At 35.0% G+C, this 18,586-nt stretch overlaps 1 protein-coding gene across 2 annotated transcripts in view; it reads right to left on the bottom strand.

Annotated features, from left to right (window-relative positions):
• Positions 1–18,586, bottom strand: part of SOS1 (SOS Ras/Rac guanine nucleotide exchange factor 1) — a 134,573-nt gene that overhangs the window by 8,767 nt on the left and 107,220 nt on the right. For both annotated transcript variants that reach the window (XM_031466869.2, XM_031466870.2), the window contains exons 14-20: positions 17,872–18,094; positions 16,639–16,758; positions 11,818–11,980; positions 11,218–11,335; positions 6,306–6,478; positions 5,987–6,103; positions 4,483–4,747 (exon numbers count right to left, since the gene is read on the bottom strand). In XM_031466869.2, coding sequence (XP_031322729.2) covers positions 4,483–4,747; positions 5,987–6,103; positions 6,306–6,478; positions 11,218–11,335; positions 11,818–11,980; positions 16,639–16,758; positions 17,872–18,094 — 1,179 coding nt within the window. The remainder of the gene's footprint in view (positions 1–4,482; positions 4,748–5,986; positions 6,104–6,305; positions 6,479–11,217; positions 11,336–11,817; positions 11,981–16,638; positions 16,759–17,871; positions 18,095–18,586) is intronic.

Here is an 18,586-nt window from a genome sequence, read left to right as displayed (position 1 = left end):
CCAGGACCTTGTGCATGGTAAGCATGCACTCTACCACTGGTAATACCCACCCCCTCTCTCTTGTTTTTGCACAACAGGCAATCACTCAAATAATTAGGACTATTGCTTTTTCCAGCTTCTTTGGTCAGAATGAAGATAACTTTACATTCCACGTTCAGTTGGCAGGACTATTAATCTGACTGCTTATATAGATACAGTCAGTCGTCTTATTCCTAGACAGCCCCAATTTCAAACAATCCATCCTATTACCTCCTCTCCGTATGTACGGATATTTATTTGGAGGCCATGGTTACTAAGGGTAGCAATCTAGCTAATTCTAATAGTTGCCTCTCAGAATATTAAAATTCATTTCTATACTTTAATATTAAATGACACTGTTGCTGTGTCAAGGATTCTCTTCACTAAAACCTAGATTCTCTTCATTAGCATAACAGGGGTTAAAGGTATCCAGAGTCTAGCATTTGCTACCTATATGTTTTCCACTTTTCTTGGAAAGGGAATAAACATGTCTTCTAGAGATAAGCCTCAAGAACGTGGTCGTATACTTAGTACAATATAGGAATAAAACCCAAACATAAAGCTCATGACAGCTACCAACTGCAGGCTTTTAGAAAGAATGATTATAGCTATGCATACATAGTTGTGCACACAGATGTAGATGGCTTTGATCATATTTATATACAGCACAGGCTTAGATTCATGTGTAAATTTGGGGCACTTTTAAAATTTGCCACTTTAAACTAATTGCTTGGTCTCACTGCCTGGAAAATGCTATTAAAAACTCTTTTGGAATTATACTATATATATATAGTATACCCACACACATATATAAAGAAATATATACTAGGAATTCTTGTCAGCTAGGTACTGAACACATTTATTGGTAATGACTTAGGAGTGAAATCAAATTAATCAAAAAAGTAGTATTAATTTGTTAAGTACAAATCCCAGACAACAGACCAGTGGTTGTCCATCGTAGCTACACATTAGATCCCCCTGTGGGGCTTTTAAAAAATATTGATACCCATGTGCCAATGCCAGCCTAATTCAAGCATGGGCTGGGCATATAGGTAGTTTTTTTTTAAGTTCCCCAGGGGGTTATAATATACAGTCAGGGTTAAAACCACTATAGAAAAAAATAATATAAATCATGGATAACTTCTTAAACTCACAAAAGCCTGTTAAATGCAAATGTATTTGAGATCAGAAACTAATCGCCTACAACAATCTTCTATGAAGAAAAGCCTTGCATTCCTGCTTGAAATGCCTGAAGTACATTTTTTTCTTGTCCAAGCTTTCCCTACTAAGGGATGGGGCTAAAGCTCATCTGTAGCACACAGACCAGGCCAGACCTGCGGCTCCCTTTTATGCCAGGCAACCTTCAAACCAGAAGGTACCAAGAGCACTTCATCCTCCTCGCTCCTTGCAGCAGCACATACAACGCAGCGAGCTGGGCCACCTTTTTTCCAGGCCACTGGCGCCATCACTTCAGAGATGGACCTGGCCAGGGCAAGGTGTGGAGCAGTGCTCTGACTGTGAGGGTGTGTGCAGCACTAAGCAGGTGGCCAGTTTCCTTTCTTTGTCTTCACCATAAAGCTTTCCGTGACCATTCTTGTCCATTCTGTGGTCATTTTTGTGTAAACTTCTATAGCATTTATCTCTTCACCAGTCACTGAGCATTTTGCTAATAAGCACTTACACATCTTCTGTGGTGAAGCCTGCAATCTTACTGAGATGAAAAAAATCATAGTACAAAGAGAACCATAGCATTTAATAATGGTTAAGCATTTAACTGTGATTTTCTCTGTACTATGATTATTTTTCATCTCTCAGTAAGACTGCAAGCCTTACCAGAGAAGATGTGTAAGTGCTTAGTAAGAAATGAGATGTGCAACAGATACTGGCTGAAAAGATTAATTTTTGGTTTTAAAGCAAATTATTTTGGAAAAAAACTATAAGGAGCAAAAAAATACTATTATAACAGATCAAAAATTCTAGTCAAACTTTGCCTTTTGAAAAACTTAAGCAATGGAACTTTCTGCTACTTTGGACTGAATGGAATAGGTTCAGATGACTTAAGAATGTAGGCACAGCAGCTCTTTCCTGCTAGCCCCACCCTGCCCCAAGAAACCAGGAAGTAGGTATTCACTCTAGTGGCAACACCAGGAGTACTAAGTTGGGCACACTGGTGACTACCCACCCAACACGAGGAGGTCTGTTAAGCAGAGTGTGGTCAAAAGCAGATGAGGACCTTTAACATACACAGGCTGCTGATAAGCTTGAATTAAGTGACTAACTGAGCATACAGATGGTTTTATATTTTGATGGCTTATTTAATTTCAAGATCAGTTATTTTCAATTTTTACTAAGAACAAAGGGAATAGTAATAGGGGTTTTCTTTATCACAAAGAAAGAAAAATCCTCAGGGCTGAGATTAGAAAAATAAACTCTCGAAACAGCGGTTTCTCTACTTGTCCGGCTATTTAATATTATTCCATTGCCACATATGACAAAACACTGATCCAGAGCACTGCATTCCAAAATGATTCCTTTTTCCCTGTTCAACTAATCATTTAAAGATTTAGCACGAATAGGGAACATAATGTGCTTATTTCCTGTTTTTCCACCTTTTCCATTTTCAGCTACTAAACTAAGAGAAACAGAATTTGCAATTGATGGCTTTCATGTGATTTCAGTAATTCACTTATGGGAATCTTTATAATACAGACCATAGCCATCTGCTCTAGGGAAAAAACCCTGCAAACAGTTAAATGGGTCAGAGTAAAGAATGATTTTGGGTCAGGTATGCTGCAAAAAGTGCTGGATTTATTATATTACTTAATTTAGAATGTTGGCAAATTGGGGAAAATAAATGGGATTTTTTTTTACCAGGTGTTTAGCTGAACTTATAAAAAATATCTGATAGCCTACTACATGCATAACATGACTCCATAATCCTCAAAAGCTGAGATATAGTAATTCTTAAAGCAAATACACTTTAGGTGGTAAAAAGATAAGATAAACTGCTGGGTAACTCCAAATATATGTATAACACAGGAATAAATAAACAGGATTCTGGACCAAATCTCAAAATAATATACCTCCAAAGAATAATTTTTTCTAAAGTTAGATTCTCTGAATTGGAAGAAGCCTTAAAAAAATCTAGTTTGATCCTCAGAAGGCACAGAAAAAGTATTTTTATCTAAACTCAAGAGCACTCACTAGCAGACTGATATGACAAACCAGGATTCCTAACTCCTATGTCAGTGCTTCTCAACATCCTCCCCCAAAATAATGTCATGCTGCCTGTCAGTATTGGAGTCTATCATGTCAAATACCAGGGTAGAACTTGATCTGTACACTGAGCTAAGACAGCCAACGCGAAGAGCATGTGGAAATGGTTGTTAAGAGGGTTAAAGGTGATTGGATTCAAGTTTTGATTTAATAATGAACAAATGAAAAACAGAGTGTTCTCAGTAGAGATTTAAAGCTCCACATGAAATTGATTAGAAAATTAATTGAAGCATGGTGATCTAGATGTAAAAGGTATCCTCTTCAAAGGGCTAGGACTGGGCTGTACTGTTTGGTAGCCATTAGTCATATGTGGTTATTAAGTATTTGAGTGTGGCTAGTCCGAACTGAGATGTGCTGAAATGAACTGAATTTTGAAGATTTAGAACAAAAAAAATAGAATGTAAAATATCTCAGTAACTTTTTATACTGAGTTCATGTTGAAATGACAACATTTTGCATATACTGGGTTAAATAAAATATATTATTAAAATTAATTTCACCTAATTCTTTTTGCTCCTTTTAATGTGGCTATTGAACATTTAAAGTTACACATGTGGCTCACATTCTATTTCTACTGGACAGCACTGATCTAGAGATAGGAAAGGGATGAGCAATAGTATGCAGTCTGAGAGATTCGTACAGCTGGGCTTGACAGCATAGGCAGTGTATTAGCAGGCACTATATACCATCTGCTGGATGGTGTAGATTGAGAAAGGGTTAAGTAGGCGTTCCAATTTGACACATTGCAAAATGAAAAACTACAGAGTTTGGTGGGAAAGGAACAATGTACCGAGCAGTATTCATATATAATTTTGGAGGCAGCATTTAAAATAATGGGCTGACATTCCATGCAGATTTTAGGAGTTAATGTTGTTTCCTCTGTTAGTGAGAGATGCATTTTAAATTCACCAATTGAAAACAAATGTTCAAATGAAGTTTCAACTATCAATTTCATCATCAGGCATTTCAGTAAAGTATAATGCATTTAAAGAGGGCTATTTTCATAGATTTTTTAAAAAATTGTAAGCTGCTGGAGTTTAGAATTTGTCTTATATTTCATAATATCTTTTGAAATGGTATTTGATTCGTCTACCAATTTATAAGAATATATATATACAAGTTATTTTTTACCTCTAGCACATATAACACTAACAATTACTGTAAAGCACTTAAAATTTTAGCACCTACTTGAATGAAAAGGGCTTGAATGATCAGAATCAAATACGCTGCAAACATCTGTGGTACTAGAAGCACCAGAAGCAGGAGGAGGTGTTAACGGTGTTCTTGGAGAATTTGGTGCAGATGCTGTACTTTCTGTTTCACTTTCAGGGATCCTACTATAACTAATTTTCCTTGGCTCCTGCTGCAGAGGTGTGGGATGTCTCATGGTACCTGGTCTTGGGTTTGATGGACGAACACCAGGAGATTTTAGGGGGTAGCTATATTTTTTTGGCTGTAGACATATCAAAAGAAACACAGTACTTACAACACCATAATGGAAAAGAAGGTTCTTCTATATATGCCTGGTAAAACTGAACTAGTATCTAGGAAAACCATAAACCACTAATAAAGAAGTTATATAATGATTCAAATCAAAGTGTCCAGGTTAAAGCGTTAACATCCCATTTCCATAAAGCCTTGGCTATCTAAATTATTAAGGAATGAATTTCTTTAAATAACTGACTCTTAGTCCTATAAATATCAAGAGTATTTGTTATTTTAATACTTTTGGATAGAAATCTTTCTAATATATGTTGTATGTTTCTCTGGCTTTTTAAATGGACTATGTTAACCTTCATAGAAAAGCCAGGATCACTGTTATGAATTATGATACCTTACTATGTTGTAATACAGTGATACCATCAGAATCATTTGAGCTATTTACAAATGCATTACATTGCTTGAGTTTTCATCTGTTCATGTTAGTTTTACGGAATTTTTTCTTAGAGTGATCACTTCTCAGTGATATCAGTGTGCCTCAATGGAGCAGAATATATAGCTATTTCCAATTTGTTGTTTTTAATCCATCTATTAAAAAACAACTTTAGGCCTTTAGAAACTTTCTTGTTAGGTAATTTCATAAGCTTTAGTTCATAGACATTATTTGATTTATCTTGGTTACTTAACAGCCATTTATGTTTACGTCCTAATTTTTGACTCTCTTATGAATAAGAGAGATTATATTCAGAACAGTGAGGTGATGATACTGTACATAAATTTGCCCAGGCACTGACTAGTAATAAGAAACAATTCCCCTCCACCTCCCAGAAGTATCTTTAGCCAAACCTGTTATTTTTATGGCTAATGATTCGTGGTTAAAAATTCTCATTAGTCTTTACTTTAAAAAAAAGTCATAAGTACATATATTTATTGTAAATGAATTAGTATAATCAAATTTCCTGTCCTTAAAATAAATCTTGAATAATATTTTTCTTTTTGGTTAAAAAAATGTATATTTGCCCAACTTCATCATCATATCAGGATTTATTCACATTAATATTAGTGCTCATTTACTTGGAACCAAGAGGGAATAATCCTGAGCATATTTATTAAGCAGTTATTCACTGTTTTTATCCATTACATGTGCACTTCATCCCTGAATGCCTTTATATAAAACTAGAAATCACCAGATATAGACAATAACTGCAAAAAATATGTAAATGTAAAAGAAATAAAATATATGAATGCTTACAAATCTCGGGAGAGGTTTAGGGTTTCGTGGTTCTATTTCTAGGGATTTGTTGAAAAGATAATCTGTAAATTCTTTTTCCATGCTATTTCCCATTGGATTCAAGTTTTCAAAGAACTTCTAAAATAAATGCAAAGAAATAAATAATTATTAAATACTTTAAATTCAGTTTGAGATTCATGAAAATAATTTAAGAAACATTTAACATAAGAAAATTGGAATTATTTTATTTCCCTTTTTCTCCTCTATGAAATAAATCTGCCTTTTATCAGGTGGTTATAAACTTAATCAGAAGTATGTATCCTCAAGTAATTCAACTTACTTTGATATCTGATTCTACTCGTAAACAGTAAGGCTGATTTTGGTACTGCTGGATCTCGCCTGTTATTTCTGCCACTTTCCTCCTTTTGCTAAAGTTTATAAGCTCTTTTCCATGCCTTTTCAGGACCTCAGGGTTGCCTTCTTCTGTTTTCAAGATATTAGTTAGATAAATTCCTAGAAGATATAATGAAATTATTTTATGGATAAAGAAGGAAAAAGCTAGCTTTTTCTTTCTCAGTAATTACAGGCATATTACACTGTACCATCTCAATCACCATCACCAAAGAATTAAGGCACAGGTTCTCATTCTCTGAAAAACAAGCTAAGTAAACAACAAGAGGAAGATTTTTATAAGTATCAAATTCTTCTGTGACTTAGGTTTTATAGATACCCAAGAAAAAGAGAGACCAAGTTTACCATCAGGAGGAATAACCAATTTTCCATCTCCCCTCAAATCATATGTTATTTGCCATAAGTCATGGTTTTGTTAAAGGAACTTTAAAAATAATTATTCACATATTTTTATTACTCACAAATAATAACACATATTTTTGCCAAATGAGGAAAATGTTAAATTCAGAGGATTATTATCTGCTTATTCAGCTCTTGAGGCCTGCAAGAGGTTGTTAGGATTTGTAATTCAGAGGTAGTACCATTTGGATAGGCTTCCTTATAGACACGTGGAAGGATATGTGAGCCTATCAAACACAGGACTGCACGTAATCTGTGTATATTCTGGTCTTTAGCACTTCTACAATTATGGCAACGTGGTAAGGGAGGCTCCTGTTTGCCCACTACTGTAGGCTGTGCACTGGATGAGGAGGAGAATCAACAGAATAACAGGCACTTTAGTTCTTTACACAACTCTCTAGTGACAGGAGCACGTTTGTTGCTTTCTGTTCTAGCATAAAGGTTCCGGAGTCAGCCCTGCTGCTTTCTACTTTTGTGATCTTGTGCAACTTGCTTAGCCTCTCTGTGCCTTGGTTTTTCTTATCCGTAAAATGAGGATAGCCTTCTACTGTGAGAAATACAGTGGCTGACAAAAAGTAGATCCTTAATTGGCTATGGTTGTGATCACTGATGCTCTTGTTGCTATTCCTGCCCCATTCTCTTATTCTGCCTTTTCCTCTAATGTACTGACTATAATGCTTTGGGGAAAAAAAGAGTGTGTGAACATCTGAGTTAATTCACTCAGCACACACGTACTGAGTCTCTGCTGTATGCCAAGCACTGCATCAGGTACTGCAGATACAAAGATGAACAAGACACACAGTTCCTGACCTCAAGGAATTCAGAGCTTTGAATGTGGGCTACTGCAGTACCATCTGGTAAGTGCTAATATTCATTAGTACTAATGTATAACATGCTATGAGAGGACAAACAAGGTGTGCCTAACTCTGCTTTGAACCGCTGGCAGTAGAAAAAACATCACAGGGTTAAAATATGCTTAAAGTTAAGTCTCAAAAAATGAACAGTGAACAGAAGTTCAGTAAGGAGAATAAGATAGAGGGGCATTCTAAGCAAAGCAGCCATGTGTTTGAAGGCAATGGTTTGCGGTGCGCTTGGAAGGCATACTCGGAAACAGCATGTTGTCTGGTATGATTTGGTGTGTGCGGCAGAGGGAGGGTGGCAGGATGTGCAGACACGCAGATAGGCAAGGGATGAGTAGTTCTAATCCCTTCTCCATCAATGCAGGTTGTGGACTGGATGAGAAGAATGAACAAAGTAACAGACACGTTAGTTCTAATCATAGATAAGTGGTTCTAAATGATTCTGTAATAGAGGCAAACTTTCAAATACAACAATTTTTGGCTACATTCTTGAAAAGATTAAATGATTCAAACTCAATAGTGAACAATTAGCAATAGTGAAAACATGATAGACATCATTGCCTGTTTGGTTCTAGAAAGTATGCAGTTATTAAGCGTATTAGTCACTTGGCTATTTCTCAGCACCTAGGCTACTCTTGATTATACATTCGCAAGACAAATTGACCATGTGTTCTAATAAGCACAGGGTCTTTTATTTTCCACATCTGCTTGTTACTGGCTCTTGTACTTTTCAGTCAGCTATATTCTCCTCTACCCTAAATTGAATGATCCACTTAGCTCAATGTTCAGTCTGACAAAGTCCATAACAGTTCATTTAACGGCAGCCAAAAATCAACTTTCCATACTGATCACAAATTGATGGTCCAACTGTGAAGACTGTGGGTAGTAGCACCTGTACTGGGTCATGAAGAACCTTTTTGTAAAGAGTTTAACTTTTATCCAGTAGGTAATTAGGAGATTATTAGCATCTTTGCATTCTAGAGTGATTACTCTGGTTGTTCTGTAAAGCCAGATAGGTTAAAAGCAGATAAGACTAGAAGCAGGAAGTTAACAGAATAAAAGTAGTCCTGGGGAGATGATGAGGGCTATCTTAGGGTCTACAGGGATAGAGTGGAGTCCATTCCACAAGAACCGATTAACTGGTTTGGGTAGAGCGTGGGTACAGTGGGAAGGAAGACTCTCAACTTCATGCCTGAGTGGCTGAATGGGTGGTGGTATAATGACTGACAGTGGGAATATGGGGATAATAAGTTATGACTAATGGTATAAAGCATAACACAGAAATAAGCTCAAAGGAAAATACACTATTAGTATTGCTAGACATGATTAAATATTTAGAAAATCTAAGAAAATTAGTAATTCCTGGAATTAAGGGGAATTGACTATTAAAAAATGAATACCATTCACGATAAAAAAATACCTAAGGAAAAAAAAAACCTAAGAAAAAGCTAAATGTCATAAATGTTCTTTTCAAATTAATTGATAGATCATTCCAACTGCATTCTGGGGAATTACTACCCTCTGCCCCCTAATTATAAAGTTTATTTGGAAAAACAGAGACAAAATTGGTAAAGAAAATACTGAAGAAACACTGGCAAACCAGCTTTATCACATGTGAAAGCGCTATAAATCTAAAGCAGGGTCTCTCAGCCTTGGCACCACTACTGGCCTTTCAGACTGGATAGTTCTTTGTAGTGGAGGGCTGTCCTGTGCATTGTAGGACGTCAGCAATATTCTTGTCCTCTACTGACTAGATGCCTTTAGTACCTCCCAGTTAGAACAATGAAAAATATCTCTAGACATTGCTAAATGTTCCCTAGGGGGCAAAAATTGCCCCAGTTGAGAATCACTGATTATAAAGTGCCCATCATCAAAACTGGGGCGCTAGTTTAAGAAGTTAATGGTAAATAGTATTTATTAAAGAAGGAAGTATCATATGTAAATGGTGATGAAGAAGACTCATTCAATAAACCTAGGTCAACAAATAATTTGGTGAGAAATAAATTTGAATATTTCATATGATATCTAAAATAGACTTCAGGTTGATTAAAGAATATAATTTAAAAAGTCAAACCATAAAGCTAAAAGAAATTATGTCTGAATAATAAATTACCAGACTGGAAGGATTTTCTAAGGTTAGAAACAATAGAAATCATAATGGGAAAAATGGACAGATTACAGAATTTAAAAATACTGTATTTCAAAGAATAAAAACTAAGGGGCAGATTGGTAAAATATCTAGCTCAACAAATATCCAGCTAAATATATGAAGATATTCATTATAACATTATTCAGGAAAGCAAAAAAGCTGGAAACAATGTATGCGTACATCCAGTCACAGGGTGATAGTTAAATAAATTGTAGAACAATTTTAAGGAACATCACACAGCCATTACAAATGTTAATTATGAAGACTAATAAAACATGACAATATATTGAGGAAATGGTAAGTGAAAAAAATAAACAATAACGTGTACATGCCACACAATTACAACTATATACAATATGAATAGGACAAAGATTAGAAGTAAATATAGCAGGGGAGGATACAGCTCAGTGGTAGAGTGCATGCTTAGCATGCACAAGGTCCTAGGTTCAATCCCCAGAACCTCCTCTAAAAACAAAGAAATAAATAAACCTAATTACCTCCCCTAGCCAAAAAAAAAAGTAAATGTTGTGTGTGAAGACCAATGAATAAATTAGGGTGGCTTCAGCTTAAGTTAAAAAAAAAAAAAAAAGTCAATACGAAAGTAGTATAAAGCCTGAACAAAAAAAGTGGGAAAATATGTTAACTGAAAAAGTATCATCAGGACATAACAATGTTATGTGCAGTATAACTTAAAGCTATACAGAAAATCCAGAGAGTTGAGGAAAATGCTAGAAAAAAATATACCACATACTAAAAAGACTAAACACCAGCTGTGTCATTGAGATGATAATTTTTGAAAGCATTTAAAGGAAGAATCATCAGAGCATATATACAAGCAGAGAAAAGAAACCAGTGTTAAAGAGATACTGAAGATATCAAATATAGGAAATAAAAGACAGAATAAGATACAGGAAAGGAAAAGATTCAGATGGTAGATGTTTCAGTCTTTAAAGGAAGAAAAGGCATTTCCTTCCTCTGGTGCAGAAGGGAAAGAAAAAAGGGTAGTAAAATTTTGATGTGCAGAAGGTGTGTGCCCAAAGACACATGCATCATGATTTTTAACCTTGTGAAACTGTTTATAAGAAGCATGATTATAAATATGGGTAAATATGGTCATGCCCTTTCTGTAGAGTGTTTGGTTTATTAAAATTGAATTAAAAAGATTTCTATGAATATTAAAAGAGAAGTTAGCATTGTATAATATCAAATTGCTGCCCAATATAGAAATTAAAAAAAAAATATATATATATATATTGTGCTTGATCTTGAACAGTCCTAATAGAGAAAAATTCTAAGGGGATTCAGGTGCTAAATATATGCTAAATTAGTACTTTCTGCTGGTATATTAGACATGTATCTATTCAGTCATTTAATGAAATAACTACCTTGTTTTATACAGAGACAAAGTAAGTAATTTAAGAAGAAATGCTCACCAAAGAAAGGCACACATGGTGGATTAATAGACCTGAGTTTTGCCAAATATTTCTTATAGTGATCTTCACTTAGTTCATGAGCTTCTTCTAAAATTTTCTTTTGGCGACTTGGTATTTGCTACAATAAAAAAAATAGTATTTAGGGAGCGTAAGTTTACAAAAGGAATCACAAATTTTGCCAAAAACCGCTAGGCTAAGAGTAAAGCCCAAATACAAGAGTATCAGTTTGATTTAAAGAATGATAAAACTGCTTCAAACACTCTACTACAGATTTAAAAAGGGGTGTGTGTGTGTGTGTGCCCGTGTGAGAGTAATCTAGTTTATCTCGCTATTCCTTAATTATGTGAGCATTTAACTGTACATTATATTACAAATTACATACTGAAATCTTTTTCTTCTAACTTAAGCTAGGACCTGTGAACACATTTTAATGAGACTGCCTAATTTAAAAAGAGCACCAATTCAATACAGAATTTAGATAAATCCCATCATTTCAACTGTTACTGAAAAGACAGATGAGGCACTTAAAAATTAAAGATCATAACTGACTCTTAGGACAGGGAATGGAAGTTTATTTTAAAAACACCTATGCAAACCTACCTCGAATGTGTGGTCTAGCCTGTAAACAGGTGATGAGTTCATAGCACTGACAACCTCAAGGACACCATTGAAGTTGTTCAGCTCTTGAAAGACTTGCAGAATCTCAATTATTCGACTTACCACTGCTACTCTTTCTTCTAAGTTTTCAGTTTCTACAATACATCTGGGAATCAAAGAGAAAAACTGAATTTAAAAATTTGTTTTCCCACCCAAGATATGATTTAAAGAATTTAGTGTCGAAAAGAAAAAGTGGAGGGTGGCTACAGGGTAAAACCGTAGAGAATATGTATTTAGAATGATAGGTAAATAGTAGGTGACTGGAGGGCGAGGCAGTGCCTTCACAGTCAGGCATGCTGCTCTTTACTGTTTTCCAGACAGATACAGTCAACTGTCAGTCACTTCCTATTGTACTTGGTGCATTCTCTCTCAGCATTAGAATTAACTGATGAGTCTATCATCTTGTTGAATATATGCTGGTCTTTAGGATGTGGGTGTATTCTAGGGGAATTCATTCTCAAATTCAGAATTCTCTTCCTCCTATTCTTTATCTAGTTGTAAGGTTTTAGTGATTAACGCTCAATTTCTTTCTTTGATACACAGAAATAATCAGCTACATTTCTAGGAAAAGTTCCTTAGATATGCACTATAATGTAAAAAGTAAAAGTATTTTACCATGATTAAGAATAAATTTTTAAAAATTACTTAGAAAAAGGCAATGGAAACAAAAACTCTTTACATTTAAATACCAAGAATTCTTGGAAAGTATAAATATCCCAGTAAATAGCTAAAAGGAAGGTATGCTCAAAAGAAGAAAATTCCTCAGTGGGAGTTTATTCTCTATTTCTAACATTCAAAAGGAATTTTTATTTACTAATCATTTATCAGTAAAGGGGAAAAAAACATTTTAAACTTGGTTTTCAATAATGTGTAATATTAAACAACTTATAATCTGAGAAAAATAGGATATATAAATGGAAAAAATAAATATCAATCAATATTAAATATTAACAAAAATGTGAAGTTGCAGATTACATTATTCTCTGGTGCGGCTGATCTAACACTAAGAAAAAAACACTGCAAGACTATCAAAATAACCTTGTCTTATTATCAAATTAAACACAGTATGTTTACATGTTTAAAGCACTAGTTAGATCTCTACAAATATTTCATACTCTAGCTAAAGAGTTAGCTGGACATTTTTAAAGGTATGATACAAGTATATGTTTATATCTTTTATTTAACTATTTCAGTTGATATTAACTTAGATCACCTGTGGGGCTTTTGTAAAAATAGGTAGGTCCAGGGTGATTTATCTAGAGGTGACTTCAATTCTAATGCATAGCTATGACTAAGAATCACTGCAGCAAATGAACAAGAACCTCTTAGATTAAAAAGGCAGAAACTTGAACCCTGGTACAATGTTGATAATGTAAATGTAAAATGTAAAATGTAAAATGTAGCTGCTATGGAAAACAGTATGGAGGTTCTGCAAAAAAATTAAAAACAGAACTATCACATGATCCAGCAATCCCACTTTTAGGTATTTATCTAAAAGTACTGAAATCAGGATTTCAAACAGATATTAGCACTCCCATGTTCACTGCATTAATCACAGATAGCCAAATACAGAAACAACCTAAATGTCCACCTATGAACGAAGGGATAAAGGAAACAAGAAATCTATGTACAATGGAATATTATTTAGCCTTAAAAAAAGAAGGAAATCCTACAATATGTGAATAACATGGATAAACACTGAGGACATTTATGCTAAGTGAAATAAGCCAGTCATAGAAGGACAAATACTACATGATTCTACATATATGAAGTGTCTAAAATAGTCAAACTCGTAAAAGCAAAGAACAGAATAGAATGATAGTTGCCAGGGGTTGGGGGAGAGGGGAATGAGTTGCTAATGAGCATGTATAAAATTTCAGTTATGTAAGATGAATAAATTCTAGACATCTGCTGTACAACATTATGCCTATAGTTAATAACACTATATTTATTTGTACATTGAAAAAAATCTTACAATTAAAAAAACAGAAAGAAAAAGGAAAAAGCAGGAAATGACCTTCTCAGTAATTTATTGAAAATAGGACAGAAATGAAAATTGTATGTCTTATGAGTTATGTTTCCTCTTTACAAAGTTTTAATCATTATGATGGAAAAAGGTTTCTTCATACTGAAGTGTAGTTATTTGACTTGCTAAATTAGAAATCAGGAAGTAACATTTGGAGGGAAAATTCCCAAGTTTTACTTCTTAGAAGTTAAGAAGTAATAACATAAATAGAAGGAAGTCCTAACTTTCAGACGCATTATTTCTCTTTAAGAACTGCCTTCTGGTCTTTATCCACACTGTAGCTCACGCTCTAGTCATTCCCTTATGTCACTGGTCCATTATTCTGATAATGCTAATATGATCTGTGGAAACTTCATATCACCCTTATAAAATATTGGTCTAGAAATCATATTGTATTTACTTAGAAAAAAATATGGCCAATACATAAAACTCCAATCTCTGGTTCAAACTATAAAACTGGACTGAGATTCTGGACTTCTGACATGACAGTGTAAGGAGTTCTGCTTACTCCTCAGTGAAACTGGTAAAAATTATACATATAATTATATATGAAGTTCCAGCAATCTCTGGTAATGGCCCTAAGAGCAAATGGCAAGTAAAGAAACGTCTATTCAGGAAAATCTACAATAAGTCTGTAAGAGAGGTAAGAGTCTGTGGTATATGAACCAAGACTGCCCCCCTCTTCCTCTCAGAGACCCTTGTGTGCGGGTAGGGGTGGGTAGTGGGGCTCTCTATCCCCCTGGCTCCCAGCTGAAGGCTTTCTTCCCTGGAGGAGCAGGATTTCCGCATTTCTCATCCTGCCCCCAGATGCCAGCTGCTGAAGCTAAGCCCCAAGTATAGAGTATAGATTCTGCCCAACTCCCACATGGAACAGAGGCTCTACCCTGAGTGGTATACTAACAGCAGTGGGAAGACATCCCTTCTTGGTTCCTAAGACAGTGGCTCCATGCCAGGAGAAGCAAGCCAAGAGGACCTCAGGCTACTGTGGGTGGATATGCACACACACCAAACCTCTCCTCACCACCCTACCAACCACAAGCACTCAGTTCCTAGAAGAGGACTGTCACTCAGAGAGTAGCCTGTCACTATCTCCAGCTCCAGACTCCAGACTCAAACAGCTCCTAGTCTGTCATTTGCAACAAAGTGCGGAGAAGTTTTAACCTAAGGAACACCTCAAGAACAGTGAAGGTGATGGTGAAGGGCAATTCAGAAGATTCGCGGATCTAATGAAGATACAGCCTGGACAGAGTGCCAACTAGCTTGCAGGAGAAAATCAGAGAATAAGACAGCTGGAAGGACCCCTCCTGGGGTTAGAACATGTATCGGAGACCTCAGAAAACATTCCTTCAAGAGTCACAACTTGATTGGATTAGTTTGCAGAGCAATTTATGCCACAAGGGAATTGTTGAAAACAACGGAGCCATCAGCTGGCAATTAATGGAATTTAACAACTGAGCTTGGTCAAGGATGGGAAAGAAAGCCCTACCTTCATCACTGCCTTTTTAGGGTGACTGTGGGCATACCCAAATCTCTACCTCCCAGAAGAAGAACATTTCAGTTTAACATCTCAGTGTCAGGGGTGTGGGAGGAACAGGCTTCACTAAAATAATCCAGCTAATTACTAAACAAATGAACAAGCAGTAACAGGAACAAGCCTTGCGGGTAGGAGGAGCAGTACTTCAAATTGCTACAGTATATTTTCTAAAATGTGAAGCTTCACTGGGAAAAAAAGCAGGGAACAAGTAACCGCCTGTAAGACAGATCAGATGTCAAATTTAACAACAAAAAGATTTCAGAGTAGCTATTATGAATATGTTCACAGAACCAAAGGAAAGGATGATATAAAAAGTAAAGGGAGGTATGATGACAATGTGCATCAATAGAGAGTATCATAAAAGACACAGGAATTAGAAAAGAAACCAAATGGAAACTGGATTTGAAAGGTACTATAATTAAAAAATTTACTAGAGGGACCTAACAGTCAATTTGAATTCGCAGAAGAAATAAAACTTGAAGACAGAGGTATTGTTTAAAAAATGAAGGCAAAATATAGACTTTCCCAGATAAACAAGAACTGAGTTTGTTGCTAGCGACCCACCATACAAGAAATATTTCCCAAGTTCTTCAGGCTGAAAGCAAGTGACCCCAGATGGTAATATGAATCCACATAAAGAGCAGCAGAAAAGGTAATTATGTGATTAAATGGCTATTTTTTCCCTTATTGCTTCTCTTTAATTGATCTAAAAACCAACTGTATAAAGTAATATGAAATGAAATGTATTGTCAGGCCTGTAACATAGAAATGTTATTTATGTGAGGCATATTGCTAATAACTACACAAAGAGTGGGTGAAAGCAAAGCAGTAATGGGCCAAGAAAATGAGGGTAAATGGTAAAACAAAAATTATAACAATGCATTGTTAGATCTACATAACACATGACAATACCCTAAAGATGGAGGAACGGGAATAGGGCTACAGAGGAGTAACCTTTCTATATATCATTGGAATTAAGCTGGTATAGATCTGAAGCTAATTCTGGTTAAGATGTATGTGGTAAACCTAAAAGCAATCACTAAAAAAAAAACCTTTAAAATGCTTCATTAGAAAATTATTCAGTGAGTGTAAAAGAAAGGAGGAATAGAGGGACAAAAAAAAGACATGATGCAGAAATAGCACTGCACTGAAATTTCTAACATAGCTGACTGCTATGAAATGTAAGAAGGTCAGTAATACTTACTTCTCAAACCACAGAGTGAGATTAGTGGTATGCCGGATCATTTTCAGAAGATTAGGAGAATTAATTTCTTTGTCTTCTTTTGTCCACACACTTCCGACTAATTCTGATGGCTGTACAGCTCTAAAGTCATCAAGACATAATTCTACTTAATACTTTTCCCTCTAGTATGACTGTTTTGTTAAGTAAATGAGATAAATAAAAACTAAATTCCCATATAAACTTTTCTCTTACAACAAAAAAAAAAGGTTTATGAAAACAAGGTATAAAAAAAATTGTATTTTTGCATCTTTTCCTATAGACTTAAAATTTTTTTGAATGTATATACCCTTGGGTTTTTTTTTTTTTTCCTTTATAGTAGCATTTTGCTTTGAACAAGGTAGGGATTTCTTCATAGTATCTTTCCCAGCACTTATAAATATTATCTAACAAATTAGGGTGACAAAGTAGTTTGGGATCATCCTTTTAAATGATAGCTGTTATAATAGTCAGTCCAATGAGGGTATAGTAATCACTGCAACTTGTAATTTTTTTTCTTTCTAAAGGAGGGGAAAAATCCTACCTCAAAAAGGTCCTGGGGAAGAGTAAAACAGATTCTAACACTGATTTGGGGGATAGTGATGATCTTTGGTGGGAGGAGATCTATCAACTTAGTTCCTTTTTTCATTTAGTTATTAGAAAAATAGTTTGAGATTCTAAGTAGTCCCTGTTTAAAACTAGAAACAGACATTTTTTGAGATAGTGGTTGTATCAATGTAGAAAAACTAAAAAAGGTCATGACTTAAACTCACAAGGTTATTGGCAGTAGCTAACTCTTCATCTGCACTGGGCAATGTGCTAAGCATTGGAAATATACGGACTATTTTAAACCTCACAACAGTTCCAGGAGTAGGTACTATCATTAGCCCCATTTTACTCTTGAGGAAACTAAGCAGCAGAGGGACAGAAGTTACACAAGGTTAAAACTGCTCAAGGATACCAAGTAAGCAATTGGTAAAGCCAGGATCTGAACTTATTAGTTCTACCAACTAGGGGTGACTACAAAGAGAAGCTGTAATCCAGACAGTGGAAAGGGGATCAGGGAGTGAAAGAAGAGGAGCCTTCTATACATCAGGCCTTATTACAAGACACTCATTTATGTCTTATAACAATCCTATATGGCAGAAATCAGCATTTCATTTGAAGAAATTAACTCCTTTGAAATGATTTTTTCACCTTGAATATCAAATTACATACCGATATAGATCTGATTCAAGTAAAGTGAGTTGTCGAGCAATTTCTATTGGATGTAAGGTGAGCAGGTCAAAAGTCTCTATATGCCCAGGTCTGCTTATATGCCACTCAACTGTGGGAGGTGAACTCTGAAATGTAATATTATGACCTGGTCCATTGTCTCTTGCAATTTTTTTCCTTTGGATTATTTTAGTGATGGATTCAACCCATTTTTTCATTGCTTTACCTGAAATAACATTACATTACAAATAATATTTATTTGTATTGTATTTTTTTAAAATAGTTTAAAATCAGACAAGTGACATCTGAATATATCTTTGCTATAAAAAGTTCAAATGATCAAAATTAAAAGATAGAAGTTCCCCTTTACCATCTCTTGTTCCCTATCACAATCTCATTTTTCTTCATGTGGGTAACCACTATTGATACTTTGGTATATATTCTTCCATATCTTTTCTAAATAAAATTAGAAAGTAATTTATTTGTAGAAAAATTTCACATCTACTATTCTAAACTTCAGTTCAAAATACTGTTTCATAATTCTCCCCCCCAGAAGATATATCCTACACAAATGAGATTTATAAGGAGAAATCATACATCATCAACTAACATACATAAATACATTAATAACATACACTAATCTAACACTAACATACATTAATCTAACTAACATTGCATTTTATAAACCAAACAGTGCCAGAGAACTGATTCCTTCATT

This window comes from Camelus dromedarius, chromosome 15, assembly GCF_036321535.1.
Source record: "Camelus dromedarius isolate mCamDro1 chromosome 15, mCamDro1.pat, whole genome shotgun sequence".
NCBI lineage: Eukaryota > Metazoa > Chordata > Mammalia > Artiodactyla > Camelidae > Camelus > Camelus dromedarius.
Note: the sequence above shows the minus strand (reverse complement) of the source record. Positions and strands in the feature narration are given on the sequence as shown.